We start from the raw sequence: 16,098 nt of genomic DNA, 5'->3' as shown, positions 1-16,098 counted from the left end.
CTCTTTCAGGTTCAGCCTGCCTGTCGCTGCTGGGAAATGCAGTGTTCCTTTTCTCAGAATTCAGATTGAGGACAGGATTTGTTCTAGTCAACTAGCATAAATCTGATGCCAAGCTGCTGCAGACAAGTGCTCTTAATTGAACACACGGGAAACCCAAAATCTTGATGTTTCCCAGTGGTGTGAAAACTTCTGTATAGAGCCCTCATGGTTCAAATAATGTAAAGATGGGTTGGTACGTGGCCGGGGAGAACTGGGGTGAAGTTCTGATGTACATTTGAGCCTTGTCCCTTAAAGCATAATCACTGAAGGCATTTAGGAATGTCAATTTAAGCATTTTTAAAGAAAGCCTTTTTTAAAGAAAGCCTGTTTGTGTGAAATAAAAGCCAGGGTGAAATAGAAAAGGCATCAGGAGATGCCTTCGACTAAGACATTGGGTAACACTTCTGGAGGGCTCATCCAATGATACTTTGGGAATTATTTTTCTATTAAGGCGTTGGAAATTACCAGGATATCCTGTTAAACTAACAGATATGTGATCAGATTTGGTCTCTGCCATACACCTAGCTTTCAGTGCTATAGCATACTCTTCATTTTATTTCTTTTAATCCTGTACAACTGGATTGTTGGAGCACTGAGTGGACCTCTTGGGATTTCTGACGTGTAAAATGTTCTGGTGTGTAAGCAGTTGTGGAATCATTGTGTCTTCTTTAACACCCTGTAAATGACAAAAGCTGGAAAGGCACGTTTGCACTGAGACTTATCATGAAGGTGTGTTGCCCACATGAAATGTTACAAGCTCCATTTGAATGAATTTCAAGTTCAGGAAAGCTGGTTGGAATACTCTGTTTACAGAAAGACCATGCTGTCAAGAAACCCTGGGTTTCTTTCTTCATTTCCAATAGAAGCAGGAGAGAATGCAACCCCACTCCTCTGCCCCTAAGCAAGGAAAGAAAATCTCAGCTCTTGTCTCTCCTGATGAAGTCTATTGTGAGGAACCCCAACCGAAGATTCGAAGAATAGCAGAGTGATTTCCTTCATGAACCACAGACGGCTCTGGCACACGTGGATCACCAGCCTCATTCAAAAGGCAGGCTTTAAGGAAATCCAGTGCAGAGAACCCTCATAAAGTGCTGGTAATTCCCTGGTGAGTGGCTGTTGCTCCTTGTAACAAAGAGCACTGAGGAAGTACAGCATTGTTTGCCTTATCTGCACTTTTGTAAACCTGCTTAGAAGGCTGAAAGCTGGTTTTACAGCTTGTTTGCTGAAACTTAAAGTCAGCTCTCCTTCAACAACAGCCCATTTATCCCTGAAGTGTCTGTGTAGGCACGTTTATCTTCCATACAAGCACGGGTGACTTGTACCTAAGCTTTGCAGGAGGGAAAATAACTCCTATTTCCACACTGTGCATCTTTCTTTTATTTTGTTCCATCATCTCCTCTCAAATCTCTTATTTCATCTCAATTCTGCCCTAGCAAACTTAAGCTTTTACCTACTGTGAATGCTAAATAGGGAATGTATGTGTATGCCATTATTTATTCACTGCCTCGACCATCACAATTGTTTGGGACACTTGCAAGTGGCATTTGCCTTGATGTTCACTGATGTGCAAAGTGCTTGACCTCGCACTATCACTGCAAACAGTGACCTGGAAACACACACTACAGAATCATAGAATTGCTCAGGTTGGAAAAGACCTTAAAGATCATCAAGTCCAATCACAACCTAACCATGCTACCCTAACTAACAACTCTCCACTAAATCGTGTCCCTGAGCACCACATCCGAATGATTTTTAAACACATTCAGGGATGGTGGCTCAACCACCTGCCTGGGCAGCCTATTTCAGTGCTTAGCAACCCTTTCAGTGTCTGATATCCAACCTAAACCTCCCTTGGTGCAACTTAAGCCTATTTCTCCTCGTCCTGTCACCAGTGAGAAGTGCCACTAGTGCCTTGTTAGAGCTTGGTGCCAGCAGTTCCTGTCTCATCAGCTCTGTGATGCACATGCAGGGCTGTTTAATTTCAAAGAGATTAGGGATGTCTTATAGCAAGGAATGCTCACTCTGCATCCTAGCCTGTGAAAAAGCCCAATATTGCTAACTGTAGCTCTATAGTGTTTGCACATTTAAAATAGCAATGCTTCAGGAACCCAATGTTTCAGTGGACAGACCCCCACACGTGGCTTATTTTTCTCAGCCATACTCAAACTGTCTTTTTCCTGCATCCTTTTTAACCCATCCTGTGTATTCAATTTGAAGAAGAATTTTTAATTGTGGTAAACTGTCAAGTGTTGAACTTGTTTTATTTTTTTTTCATTCTTTAACTTAATACTTTCTTATTTTTCTTCTGTCCCTGCTTAAAAGGATGCTTGTTATTTCGGAGAGGTGTTTGTTTCCATCTCCCATTATCTTACGCAGCTGAAAGAATGGCAAGGTAGGGATCCATGTTGTTGGCTGTTGAATGTGCTAGTTTTTTGAGGAAAAACTGTGGATAGAAAGTACTGGATTCTGAAATAGACACCAAAAAAACTCTTTTTTGCTGTTGATCATCAGTGGCTGTTTTGTATCACAGGATGGATCTTGTTAGGGGATCCCTGCTGGCAGGGATGCTCCTACGTGTGCAGACCAGGCTGCAGGATCACTAGAAATGCTTGGATGCTAACTGCAAAATCATAAAAGCAGCCAGGAGGCACCAGCTCCTTCATTTCTGTAACTTTCACATGCACCCAAGCAAAGCAAACCCCTCAAAACATCTAGCTTTACTGCTGGATGATTCTGAGGCTTTCCAGGCAACCTGGACTGGTTGAATTTCTGAGCTGTTGGGCTGCAGAACTGGTGGTGCCTGAAATCACAGCATCACAGAGAAGGAAAAAATCCCAGTGCTTTCCTTTGAGACTGCTTTTCACTGCCAGGATAAGGTCTCTGGGTAGATTTGCACTTCGTCACTGGCCTCCTGATGCATTACTTTGGCAGCCAGAGCATTAAATCTGGGAGGGACATAAAAAGCGGTGGGTCCTCATGGAGTTATTTTGCATCATTTGGCTCTGGATGGTGGTTTCTTCTATCCCCACCAGCAGGCAAACATTTTTATTTCTGGTATATGTCATTACTGAAGAGGAGGAGCCGTGTTCTGGGAATCCTCTTTGCATCTAGGGCTGTAAATGTGACTCACTGAACACCCACATACAAAGAGAAGGCCACATTCCAGCAGATGATTCCAAACTTTGACAGGTGCTGCGAAACCACGCAAGTCTTACACCATTCAGTCCTTCTCGACAGAAAATGAATGAGAAAATGATCTTGCATTTTTTCTGTTTTGCAATTGCAGTTGCAAACCATAAATGCGTTTTGTCATTGTTTGGGAGGGAGATAAAAAGTAATTAGGGAGGAATTCCTTTCCACAGGGAGGAACAGGATCAACATAAACTTTGCCTGTTGTTCACTAAGGTGAGAAATAAATACAGCAAGCCAAGCAGAGGGAGAAGTTAAATAGAGGGTTAAATAGAGGCCAATGTACTGCAAAGCCTATCGCTTCCAGCAGAAGTTAAACACGTTTTCACACTGCAGCTCAGGTTTATATTTAGGCTTTCAGGCAGGCCGTTAAAATTTGTCCTCTTCCTGATCATTCTCCTTAAACAAAATACTTTGGCCATGAAGCATGTACAGAAGGGCAGTAATCAAAACCTTTCCCTAGCTGAATCCTGCAGGGACATAGCTTAGATCTGAGCATCTCAGAAGTAATTTTTCTGCCTTCTGGTGATGGGGAGGATGGCAGAAATGAAGGTGCTGACAGCAGCTGTGCTGCACACTGATTCCCCTGGAGTGGGAAACATAATGGTAACGGGGACTGTATATTTATAAACAAGGGCTTGTACATTAATGCTGCAAACGTGGCAAAGGTTATAAGCAGCAGAACTATCTCTAATTAAATCATTTCACGGAGCTGGAAAAACAGGAGAGCTTTGAGCCTTAAAGCTTTGGTATTAATAAATGAGATTGAGTGAGTGAGTAAACAGATCAATTAACTTAATAGAAAAAGTAAATGGCATCGTCTGCCTCTCCCCTGCCCAGCAGCTGTTATTGAACCTGAGTTTTCTTCCAGCTGGAGATGAACATGCGGGACGGATGGACAGCAGGCTGCTCCCCAGGACACCCACACAGAGAGGACAAAAGTGGGAATAGAAAATTATTTGCTTGGTCTGCTGCCATTTCATGTTAGACTGAAATTGATCCTCTGGATGTACAGCTGTCCCTTTCCCCTCTGATATTTTAAGGAAGGGGAGAACTAGTATATTGCAAAATCTTTCCAAATGGATGAGATTTGAGCTCTCTGGCTTACTTGCTGGGTGCAGGCAGAGATCTACAGATGCACGAAACCATCATTTAGGAGAACAGGTGTTTTCCAGTTGTGTTCAAGGCCCTGAAGGCTGAGGACAGCACGTGTGCATCTGAGACAGCTTTTTTCCTTGAGAATGCAAGTGACTGTACTAGAATGTGAAGTGAAATCTGTCTCTACAGTAGCTGCCTTGGGCCTGGGAGGTGTGCATCCACCATTCCTGGGCGTGCTCAAAACCATGGAGATGTGGCGCTGAGGGATGTGGCTCGTGGGCATGGTGGGGTGGCTGATGGTTGGACTGGATGATCTTAGTGGTCTTTCCAACCTTCGTGGTTCTATGATTGGGAAGAACACAGATGTGGAAGGAATGCTGGACTTAGTGATCTTAAGTAATTTGAGTCTCCTTCAAAATACTGGCCTGGCCATAAATATTACCTAAGTTCTGTTTAGGTGTAATAGCCAAGAATGGTTCCTAGCCACATGAGCTTTACCACTGCTAGACAGCTAAAATACTGAAAATAATCTGAAATAGAGAACTCCTTCAAACAGCATTTTGTAGCATTGCCACATAGTGCCCAAATCCAGAGGCTGGCTTTGTTTGAAGACTTAAACCATCCGCAGCTATGAACTTTTACAAATGACTCAGGTGAAGGTTGCTGGTCCTCTCTTTCTGTAAAATACCAGCAATGCTGCTGTTCTGGTACCCCGGTTCCCCCCTCTCTCCACTGCTCCTGTTGTTCCGGGGCTGAGGTCTGTGGGTGCCACTGGGTGCAGGCACCTCCTGGCAGCCAGGCTCAGCCGCCCGCCCGCCTCTCCTCCTGGCGACAGTTACTCTAAACAGCAGGGCTGGTGTTTATCCTCAGGGCTTGACTCCATCAATTCACCCAGTTTACATTGGGGAGTGGCAGTAAAACGTAATGCTTCGGAGAATTCTGACTGCACGCACTCCCACGTAGGAAGCCAAGAAATACTTTGTGGCCCTCAGCCCCTTGTGGGGTGGGTGATGGAGACCACCCCAGGGTGAGGGTCAGGGCCTGGGGCTGCATGCTGTGCTCTGGCTGCTGAGTTCTCAGTGCAGTCAGCTTCTGGGTGGGGGGGACACATCTAGCAGGGCTGGAGGCCACAGGGGGGTGGTGGCAGCAGAAAGGAGTTCCTGAAAGGGAATGGGAGAATGAAAGGGTGCTGAAAGAAAAGGGTGAGGATGGTGAGACTGGAGGGGAGGCCTGAGAGCAAAGCTTGCTTGTTGTGTCCCATTGTCCGAAGTGATGTTTCAGCCCCTGCTGCTGAAATGCTGACTGCAGGTAGCAGTGCTGCAGCGCTGATTGGAACATCCCAGCGATGCTTGGTGGGGACTGATGTCACACCTGCAGGCGTAACGGTGAAAAGTGAAGCTGGCAGCTGGCCCAAAGGCTCCAGCAGATGGGAATCCCTCCATGTGGACAGACCAAAACAGGTTTTTAGAGACAATTCATGAAGTACTGAGAGTTGAGAACAGTGTTTCTACAGCCACCCTCTGCTGATAGAGCTCTGTAGCTGCTTTGTGTTCTGCTGTTTCCCTGGGGACAAAGAGAGAACACCCCCTAACTCTCCTCTCCTTGAAATCATAGGGCTCCCACAGAGCTGCTTTATGGCTGACCCTCTTCTCAAAAAAGCAACATACAAAGCTAGATCACACCAGGAGCTTCCCTGTCCCCTCGGCAGCCAGGACTCAGGACAAATGCATTAATTGCTTGACTTGTTATCATTCCAGATCACTTGTTCTGCCTGTTTGGGAGTTACATTCCTCAACAGGTTTGGATTCAATTTCATTCAACAGTTTTGTAACCACGGGTAACTGCAGCAGTGACGTGGCTGTGCTCTGCTGCGAGGAGGCTGTCATGGTTGTCAGGTTTTAAAATCAACCTGCTTTGACAGCTCTTCTGCTTTGCAGAATTCACCTTGCAGAGTCTGCTTTGAAAAAGCTGGTAAAATTATTTTAGTGTTTGAAGCGTTTAATCTAAAAGGAAAAGAAGAGTAGCAGTTCATGAGTGCCTTTGTGAAAGACTGATAGGTTTCCAGAGATACAAGGTCTGTCTGTTTTCTTTTTAGGGAGTACACATTAGAATAAGTTTACTTTGTTCCAGGGCATATTGTGAAGGATGAGGTTCAGTACACTTCATTTTGTGCTTGGATTGGAGGAGCCCATAAATTGTAGAGGTTTTGGAAGTGCCAAGGGCAGATAAGTCTGCCTGTGGTCAACAAAGGTTGCAAGGCTTTGCTTTTTCTTCTCCTTCCTTTCTGAATATCTGCAGCATTGTTATTAACTAATAATTCTGAATTAAGCTGTATTCATCTTGATTCCAGTGGTATCTCTTCTTTATGTCCTTTCCTCAAAACTGTTCCAAATAGTCTTCAAAAGAAATCAGTTACAAGCCTGCCTAATCTCTCATACAGATACCTGACATTCTTCATGCAAGTAAAATCACGACAATAAGCTGTAAAGGATTTATTATTTTTTTCAGTCTTGTGCACTGCCGTGCCCAAAGGCCCTGGAAGTTTGTCCTTGCTCCAGAAAGCCTCTCTGGGTAATAAATGAGCAGGTGCCATCAGTGGAAGGCAGAGAGCGGAGTTCCTGCTTCCCACCGGCAGTGCTGGTAAGCAAAGGTTTTCAAACCCCCGTAAGGTGAGAGCTGTTTTGGAAAGATAAAATCAGCAGCGATTAAACGAGCTCTTAATTAACCAAATATTCCCCCTGCTTGGCTTTCCAAATTATTCAATAACTGAACAATTATAATGAGCTCAGCAAGTAATTACAATCTATAACAGACCGTGCCCTCGCCAACTGCAGCTTTCTCAGCACGAGCTGTGAACATGCCAGGAAATGAAGCCCGTGAGGTGTGAGTCAAACAGCTGAAAACAGGAACGAACCACCCTGTTTTGGAGGTGGTGGGAGGAAAACTGCTGCCTCCGTCCCAACTCTGTGCTGAATTCTTAAGTGTGCAGTCCAAGACTTAGAAACAATCACACAAACAATGAGTGTGGATCAAATTTGCAGTGCTATCTCTTCAAGGATGCTTTGGCAAAGCAGGACAAAGCAGGGCTTAAGCTGGAGCAGCAGCCATGGAAATGTCCTGTTTTGCCCCCAGCAAGGCAGACTGGAGCTGTGGGATGCAGATTCCTTGGCTGGAGCTGCAGGATTTGCTGGGAGCAGTCATGCAGTGCCTACTTTGTGGTTACGCTGTGGAAATCAATAGAGACTTCTGCCTTCTCCCCAGGCAGCAAGAAGCAACAGACATGAGAGGTACGACACTTCCCCAGAGCCTCACAACTCTCTCTCTGCATGTTTTCGGGTCTGGTGGGGGCACTTTCGCTCTGGAGGATGGAAGGAGGGACTGCAGCATGAGGCAAAGCAAGGATGGAGTACACAGAGACCAAAGAAGTATGGAAGATTAAAACAAGAGCACCAAAGGCAGCAACACGCTGAAAGCAAAATGAGTCTACTGAACAAACAAACTGAATCCACCATCCTTCTGTAAATGCTGCTTAGAATGAGGGGAATGTGACACTGTTCAGGTACAGGTCCTGGGCTGAAGTCAGTAATTATCCACAGACAGGGCCTGAAACACACACCTCACAGCTCCTTAAGATAAACATCTACTGCAGAATGTGAGAGAAGATGGAACGCTTGTTAAGATGCCGCTTTGATGCTTTTTCTTTTTCCTTTCTGATGTCTATCTGGTGCCCTCCCTATTTCCATGCACTTCCTCGCAGGATGTGGCTGCTGCAGCACAGCACTTCCAGCCTCGGGCAGTTTCCCTGTGATCCCATTTGGGTTAATGAGCAATCTGCTGTGGCACAGTAATGTTTCACCTTTGCCTTGTGCAGGTAGCAGAGCCCTCTGCCCAAGCTGGGCCCCCTCTGGGGCTGTGTGCATTGGTATTGGGGGACGTGAGAAGTTTTCCCAGGCTTAAAGCTTTTTTTCTCTTGCCTTTTATTGAACTAAACCCCAAACTTGTTGCTGTTCCCCCTCCTCTATATAACAGATAAATAGTGAATTCCCAGGGCCCCCAGTGCTTGGTAGAGAGAAGATTCACTTGGATGGAGGGAGGGAAAAGAGTGGGTGCTGTTCCAGCTCTGCCCCCACTTAAACAGGAGCTCTCCCCCATCAGTTTCTCATCCCCCCTAAGAGAAGATGCTGTGAAGACACAGGCAGTACTCGGAAATCCAGGAGACCTGTGCCACAACAAACTTGTGTCTGTATTAAAACAAACAAAGTAAAGCAGCAAAGCAAAGCTACTCAGCTGCTGTTTGCTGAGTGTGGGCAATTACTCGTGCTGTGCTGCGCCTACTGCAGGAGGAGGCTCCTTGATTTAATCATTCCAAACAGATGGCAAGAACACAATGACAGGGAGCGATGCCCTCACCTCTGCTGGTCCCACCACTCCCAACCCGTGACATGGGGAGGAAGAGGCTGCCAGGAGGTGAAGAGCAGAGTTTGCTCCCTGCCATACCTCCTGCTCTTGGCTCTCACTAGCAGAAGTGTGGAGCAGCAGTGCCACGAAATAATGATGCTTTTATCAGGAGCATCGTTCCAGCCGTGCTCCCTGAGACGCCAGCCAAGCACAGCTGCCATGGCTGCAGGCTGAGCGATAATCTTCACTCCCTGCCTGCCATTAATCTAAAAATGGATGAGGAGTTCTTCTGGTACACAAACATTCCCTCCGTTCAACCACTAAAAGCCAACTGGAATCCCAAGCTGTCCCTAAAAGGAGAGCGCTTTACTGCTGTGCATAATATCTCTCATCTGAGGATCTCAAAGCATTTCACACGTGTTGCTGGTGTCTTAAAACACTTGCGCAGAGCATGGAAACCACATCGCTGGTTTATAGGCAGCAATGGGTGGCTTCTACAAGGTCACACAGAGAGTCCCTGGGGTTGTGAAGGAGCAGCCGGGGCTTCCCACCTCCTCCCATGGCTGATAATCTCCCCAGCTCAGATGTCAAGCGCTGCCCAGATAGGTGTACAGCATCACAGCGCTTGTAAATGTGGGCTTTATTGGCTATCTTGTTCTAAGCCTGCCTGGGATACTTATCAGCAGCCTTCAGGATGAATGGCCTCACGATGAGAGTCCTGTTGCCAGTGATGGGAAAGAGGATAACTGTACATTGAGAGGGATCAGATAACTGCCGCCTTGTGCTGCTGCTGTTGCTCCTGAGCCCTGACACTGAAGCTGCTTTCAAAACATGGGGGTGGAGGTAACTCAGAAGAACAGCATCACAACTGCGTTGAATGAAGCGTTGAATGAAGGAAAACAACCTCTTACGAAAGAAAAATCAGAAAAATCAGAAACTCGACGTATCTGTAGGGTTTTCTAATGCAGTGTCACCTCCTGGGGGGCTTCTTGCATGAGCTGCCCCTATAGTTCCCAAATGTGAAGGCAAGACGTGAAACTAAATGGCTTAGAAGTGTTATGAGTTTGATGGAAGCCTCTGATGAGGTTTGCAGGAGCACGTATGTGAAGCACTAACTGTCTCCAGAACTCGGTGTTTATGGACACAGCACATTTAGATTCAGGAATCTGCCTTGCTTTGTTTGGATGAATTCATATTTGTTTTTAGTTAAGAATTCAGGAGCTGAATTCAAGATCCTAACGGGCGTGCACAAGGAAAGGCTGACAGCACCGTAGTGAGACGTGGCCGAAATGAGCTCAGCAGCTCTCACTTCTTCCTTATCAGCTCCATTTTGCTTTGAGAGCTGTGCTGTGCCATATACAGCTGATAGCGCTGGGTGGGTTGGCATTGTGTACCCTTATTTGTTACTTTTCCTCCAGATAACTTGATGGAGGATCTGGGGAGGCTCTTTCCCAATATGGAAGAGATTCAGCAAACTCTTCACCTTGCTCCTTGCTGGAGAAGCATTCCTAGTGTTTACAAAAATACTTCGTTTACACAAAAAATGAAATGACCTGTGAGTTCTAAGGAGGATCACAAACACAGAGCCTCAATGCCAGAAGAATTCTTCAGAATTCCTTTTTCCCTTTTATAATTATACCTTTTCTTGGGAAACGGGAGGGGAGAGGAGGAAAACGCTGCCAGTTTTGCTTCAGTATGCCCCATTGGGAGCCTTCTCCCTGGGGCCAGGAGGCTGCACTGGGACCATGGATCACTGGGCTCAGCTCTGAGCACACAGAGCCCACCAGGCTTCATGAAACTCCAGGCCATCCACATCCCCCCATGGAACTTTGCTGCCAGAGATGCATGCTTTCCCTCTGCTGTGCTTTAGGTACATTTCTCATCAAGGACAAAGAAGCTTGTATCACAGTAATAGTAATTATTTTAAAGAGAACTTATTTCCTGAGAAGCTGCTGCTAGAATTCTGAAGGCAAAGCAATAGCTGTCCTGTCCTTGTTCGTTGCAGAGGAGTTGGGCTTTAAGGGTCACAGTATCATAGAATTACCAAGTTTGGAAAGAATCCTCCAAGTTCATCCAGTCCAACCACCCACCTACCACCAACACCTCCCCACTAAGCCACATCCCTCACTACGACATCTAAATGTTTCTCAAACACCTCCAGGGATGGTGACTGCACCACATCCCTCAGCAGGCCATTCCAGCACCCAGCCACTCTTTTGGAGAAGAGTCGCTTCCAACTCAAATGGTTCTGTGATTTCTTACAAGCCATAGCAATTAACTCTAAGTCTCTGGAATTCCCCAGAAAAACTGACAGTAGCAAGTATATAAAATGGCAAAAAGACACCTGGCCAAGCTGCAGTCAGTCATCAAGCCTGGGTGTTTCCATGTGTGCTGCTAGCAAGGCTGTGCAAAATGATGGGAATAAGTCAGTCTGAGTTTGCAAAGGAAGAAATGTGGGAGAGCAAAGTTAGCACCTGGGAGTGGGCTTCTGTGCATAACAGACTCACTTTGTCCAGAAGATGCTGCAGTAATGTTACATTTTAAAGAAACTAAAAGCTCTCATGTAGTCAGGTTGAAAACCCTAAAAATAAAAAGCTCATTTTCTTCCTGAGAACCTCAGGCTGGAAGAGAGCTGCTGCCACCAGAGGGACTCCCAAGTACGACGGCAGACAGTGGGGCTGACTTCAGGATTTCCCTCATCTGCTCTCTTAGGTTGCATGGAAGTTCATGCAATTTCTATTCTGACCATGCTGACGGGGCACAGATGGTGCATTGACTTCTGGGCACAGCAAATTTGTCACCTTGCCCAGTCTCCTCAGCTAATGCACCCAGCCCTGCAAGGTACAAAGTGCCCATAAAATCACCTCTATTTCATGGGATTTCCTGGTATTCAGACATACAATAGGCACTTAATAAGACTTAAAACGTTAATGATTTGCTTGTATTCAGGACTAAGTGGCAACGTGGGGTTTTGAAGCATTTACCACAAACACGCTGTTAAAAAGCGCAGAAGAACGCGATGAAAAATGTGTGATTCAAGGTGAAGCCTGCAGAAAATCAGCGAGACCCAAATGTGTTCTCCAGGGCATGGGGGGAATGAGCGCTCTCACTTGTCTCATGAAGCACAGCCTTTTCTCTTTTCAAGTGAAAACAGAGAAATTGATGTTACTGCAGTTGGTGCTCCCTTAGATCAAAGGAAGGAACGAGCTCTCGAGTGCTTTTCTTTCACTGTCTGCTGGTTTCGGTGTTGTGTTCTGGGGAGACAGAGGGGACAGTGAGCCATGAAAACCTGAAAGCCAAAGGGTGCTGCAGAAAACTTCTCATGACAAAGCTGTTTTCCTTCCTTCGTAATAACGTCTGGAGTTTTGCAGTGAGAACCCAGAGTTCTACACTCTCCCCAGATGTGCTGGGTGAGCAAAGCTGCCCCGTATGGGAATCCTATAAGATGTGTCAGCCACAGACAGCACTCTGTGCCATGGACACGAGGCAACCATCCCGCTCCAGAGTCATCCACCAGGCTGATTTGGTTTTGCTGTTAGACAATGTGAAGACAGTCTCCTGATGCAAGCATACAGAGAATCATCCAGGCTTCCCATCCACAGACGAGAGGAACTGAAGTTCAAACACCCACCCTGGCAGGATATTTATTAAGCAGTCAGAGCTACTGCCTTTTGGCAGTGTAGCAGCTCCAACGAGACAATAAGAGAGATGCTGTTTATACAGTCCACCTCTTAAACTGCGCTCTGGTTCCTGGGAGTAGGGGAGATTCCGAGGAGCCGAGTTCCCAACGCTCTGCGCCCGGCTGAGCACCTGGGAGGATGCAGTGTTGCACACTGTGCTGCTAACGGGCTGGCATTCATCATACACAGCAGTGTCCTCTGATTGCTGGCCAGTTTGGCTTGTTAAACAGGCTCTCCCCTGCCCAAATGACATGCTTTATGGTGCCTGTTAGTTTACTGGTTCTTTGCAGGGTAAGAGCATGCGGGTTCACAAGAGCCCGATGGCAGAGAGAAGCAGCTCTGAGTGGGAAATGTGATGAGTGACAAACACACAACATTTCACCTTCCATCTGGATGCTCCCCATCAGCCCCTTGATGCTGACTGCGCTGAGGCTGCAGCACAGTCCTGCTGGAGACAGCGAGGGCATGGCCACCCAAAGTCGCCCCACAGTGTGTTAGGACTGTGTAAGCTTAACCTGCTCTTATTTCTTTTCCCAAGCACAGCTCCTTCCCAGTTTCCCCTGCTTGCTGATAATGATGCTTTTAGTCTCGTTGGCACTAGATGTTTTTGCATGTGATTTTTCTTAGGCAGGAAGCCTACTCCCTAATGCTCCTCTTGATACCCCTACAGCTCTCCAATCACCTGCTTCCATTATGCACCTGGTGACATATACACTATTCCTATGGAGTAAGCATCCGTCCTATGGCAGCCTTGTCATGCTATGGGGCGACAGTGGCCTTTCAAGGACCTTCCCCTTGGGCCAAGCACTGGAAACCAAACCATCAGCACTGTGGTGGGTTTTTCTTATGCTCAGAGGGCATCACAGCACAGCACAGCACACCTTGGGGATGACACGTGTGTTCCAACCTTCTGCCCTTATCACAGAATCATAGAATCAAAGAATCACAGAATGGCCTGGGTTGAAAAGGACCACGATGCTCATCTAGTTTCAACCCCCCTGCTATGTGCAGGGTTCCACCAGACCAGGCTGCCCAGAGCCACATCCAGCCTGGGCTATGCTAAGGCTGGCATCACAGAATCATGGAATGGTTTGGGTTGGAAGGGACCTTTGAGATCATCTAGTTCCAACCTTCCTGCTACAGGCAGGGACACCTCCCTGTAGACCATGGCTTATCTCTGTTGCTCTTACAGGGCAGTGACTTCCAGCCTCAGAAATAGGAAGGAAAGGGAAAGGAACAATGGCTTCAGAATGAATAATGATTAGAAATGAATTAGTTCCTGAAGAGTTGTTCTTTTCAAGTGGTGAAGGCTGTTCTACCCTCCTAATTCCCAGCAAGAACTGTGCTCCAGTGCCCCTTGTTGCTAAGGGAGTTGGCACCATCAGGTTCATTCCTACCACCCAGCAAAGAGAGCAGCAAAGTGGTCGCCAGTGGTTCAAACAAAGTTCCTGTGGTTAGAAGTAATATATGGCAATGCTAAGATCAGTTACTTATTCCCCTTCCCCAAAAGCACCCCCAAACCTGCACCAGAGTGAAGAACGCCTGATTGCTGGCACAGAAATGTGTTTCCCTGATCTTCATCCTATACTTGCCCTGAGGGGATTGTTTTTTTCCCCTGGTAAATGCGTCCCTCTGGACTGGGAGGGGGCACCTGGTGGCGGTCCATACTTTGTGTTATGAACAGACGTGTTACAGTTTACAGGCATTTCTAACATCTGTGGAGGAAGTTTTGCACTAGATGCAATGTGGGAAGAGCATGAGCAAAATACATGGAGGCAAAATGCTTGTGAGGAAATGTCATGAATCTATGGGTTCCTTCTGTGAGTCTCAGGATACACGTTTCAGTTATTATTTTGGAGCCTCAGGCCTTTGAGTGATGGCATTACAACAATTTCTGTTTTCCCTTCCAAAGTAAATTTTCAGATTTTTCAAACTGTTGTCTGTAGAGAAAGGGTCTGAGTCAAAAAAACAAAAACAAAAACAAAACCCCCAAAACAGTGGGAAATTAAAATAATCTTGGATAGAACACCTGAAATATTACAAGTCTGTGTAGATAACCCTGTGGTTTCTGAATGTTTAGAGTTTGCAGCGCTGCTACAGTGAATTTTAAAAGAGTTGCTTTAATCCTGAGCTGTAGTGCACCATAATGTGACAGGAAATAGAAAAAGGGGCTTAAGGGTCTCCTTAGGCACACTTGGAACACATAACAGGGATATATAGGGCAAACCCAGGGCTTGCAGCTAAGTTAAGTTGGACAGGACAATTTCAGACCTTTGCTGTAGCCTGAGGACAGCAGAGGAATCGCGCAGGAGGAACCACACAAAGCACAGCTTGAAAGGAGTTTTCTGAAGGAAGTATCCACCTCACCATCTTTACCCAAACCAGAGGGATTCGCCCACCCCAGCTGCTGGCAGGACTCCCCCAACAGCCCCAAGCCAGAAAAAATGAAAAAAACATCTCACTGTATTCCAGCACACACAGCTGCTTACAGAGTGACCAGCAGACAGGAGGTGTGAGGACCCTGTAGGGCAAAGGGTGCCCAATGCCCTACCTCGGCCAGACGCTCTTCTGGTCCTGATGTCTGCTGAGAGCCTCCTCTTCCTCACTTGTCCTTCAGCGTGGCCATGCCCAGGGCCTCCGAGCTGTAGTCGTATTGGTTGCTGGAGGACATGGAGCGTCCCCAGGAGCACTGCAGGTTGGAGCCCCTCTTGCGAAAGGAGGAGGTGAACCTGTAGAAGTTGCGGTGCCGGTTGCGCAGGTACTCCCGGTAGTTTTTGGTGAGCAGGGTGTAGAGGAAGGGGTTGATGCAGCTGTTGCTGTAGGTCAGGCAGGTCACCAGGTAGTTAATGCACTTTTGGGTTTGGGTGGTGAGCTGCAGGGGGCTGCTGTAGAGTCGCACCAGCTGCCAGATCCAAAAAGGCAGGAAGCAGGCCCAGAAGACCAGCACGATGCTGAAAATCATGATGAGGACCTTCTGCCGCGGGGACCTCTTGCTCTTCTCCTTGTGGGGCGGGTTCCGCTGGGACTCCAGGTAGGTCCTGGCCAGGCGCGTGTAGAGGAAGCCGATGATGATGCCGGGGGCCATGATGCTGGTGCTGAACAGCACCGTCAGGTAGGTCCGGTAGGCGTCCATGCTCCAGGTGGGCGCGCACATCCTCTTCACCTTGCCCTCCGCCTTGCTCCCCTCGGTCAGGGTGACCATCAGCATCATGGGCAGAGTGAGGAGCAGCGATACCGACCAGACGGCGCCCGCCGTCACCTTCCTGTATCCGCGTGAGCGCTTCAGGGTGTCCAGGGGCCGCGTGACGGCCAGGTAGCGCTCGGTGCACATCAAGGTGAGGGTGAAGATGCTGGCGTGCATGGTGAGCAGGTCCAGGCTGAGCAGGATGCGGCACCCCAGGTCTCCAAAGTACCAGTCCTGGGCCAGGTAGGTGCAGACGATGAAGGGGATGGTGGAGAGGTAGAGCAGGTCGGCCAGGGCCAGGCTGACGATGGAGCTGTACATGGGGGCGGCGCAGCGCGCCGAGTGGCACATCACCACCAGCGTGTACACGTTGCCCGCCACCCCGGCCACGTACATCACCGACAGCACCGTCCCGAAGTCCGACGGGATGAGCAGAGGGCCGCCCTCGGGGGGGCCGCCACCGCCCGCCGTCCCGTTGTCCCCCGCCGCCGCCGTCCCGTTGGGCTCCAT

The 16,098-nt window shown here is 47.6% G+C and overlaps 1 protein-coding gene across 1 annotated transcript in view; it reads right to left on the bottom strand.

Annotated features, from left to right (window-relative positions):
* Positions 1–16,098, bottom strand: part of LOC122192990 (urotensin-2 receptor-like) — a 20,601-nt gene extending 4,503 nt beyond the window's left edge. The window contains exon 1 of the mRNA XM_042893684.1: positions 14,956–16,098. Coding sequence (XP_042749618.1) covers positions 15,007–16,098 — 1,092 coding nt within the window. The 3' untranslated portion in view covers positions 14,956–15,006. The remainder of the gene's footprint in view (positions 1–14,955) is intronic.

The sequence above is a fragment of the Lagopus leucura genome, unplaced genomic scaffold (assembly GCF_019238085.1).
Source record: "Lagopus leucura isolate 7727_CA_CO unplaced genomic scaffold, USGS_WTPT01 111-22_obj-0_obj, whole genome shotgun sequence".
In the NCBI taxonomy this organism is placed as follows: Eukaryota; Metazoa; Chordata; class Aves; order Galliformes; family Phasianidae; genus Lagopus; species Lagopus leucura.
This window is presented reverse-complemented; position numbering and strand designations above follow the sequence as displayed.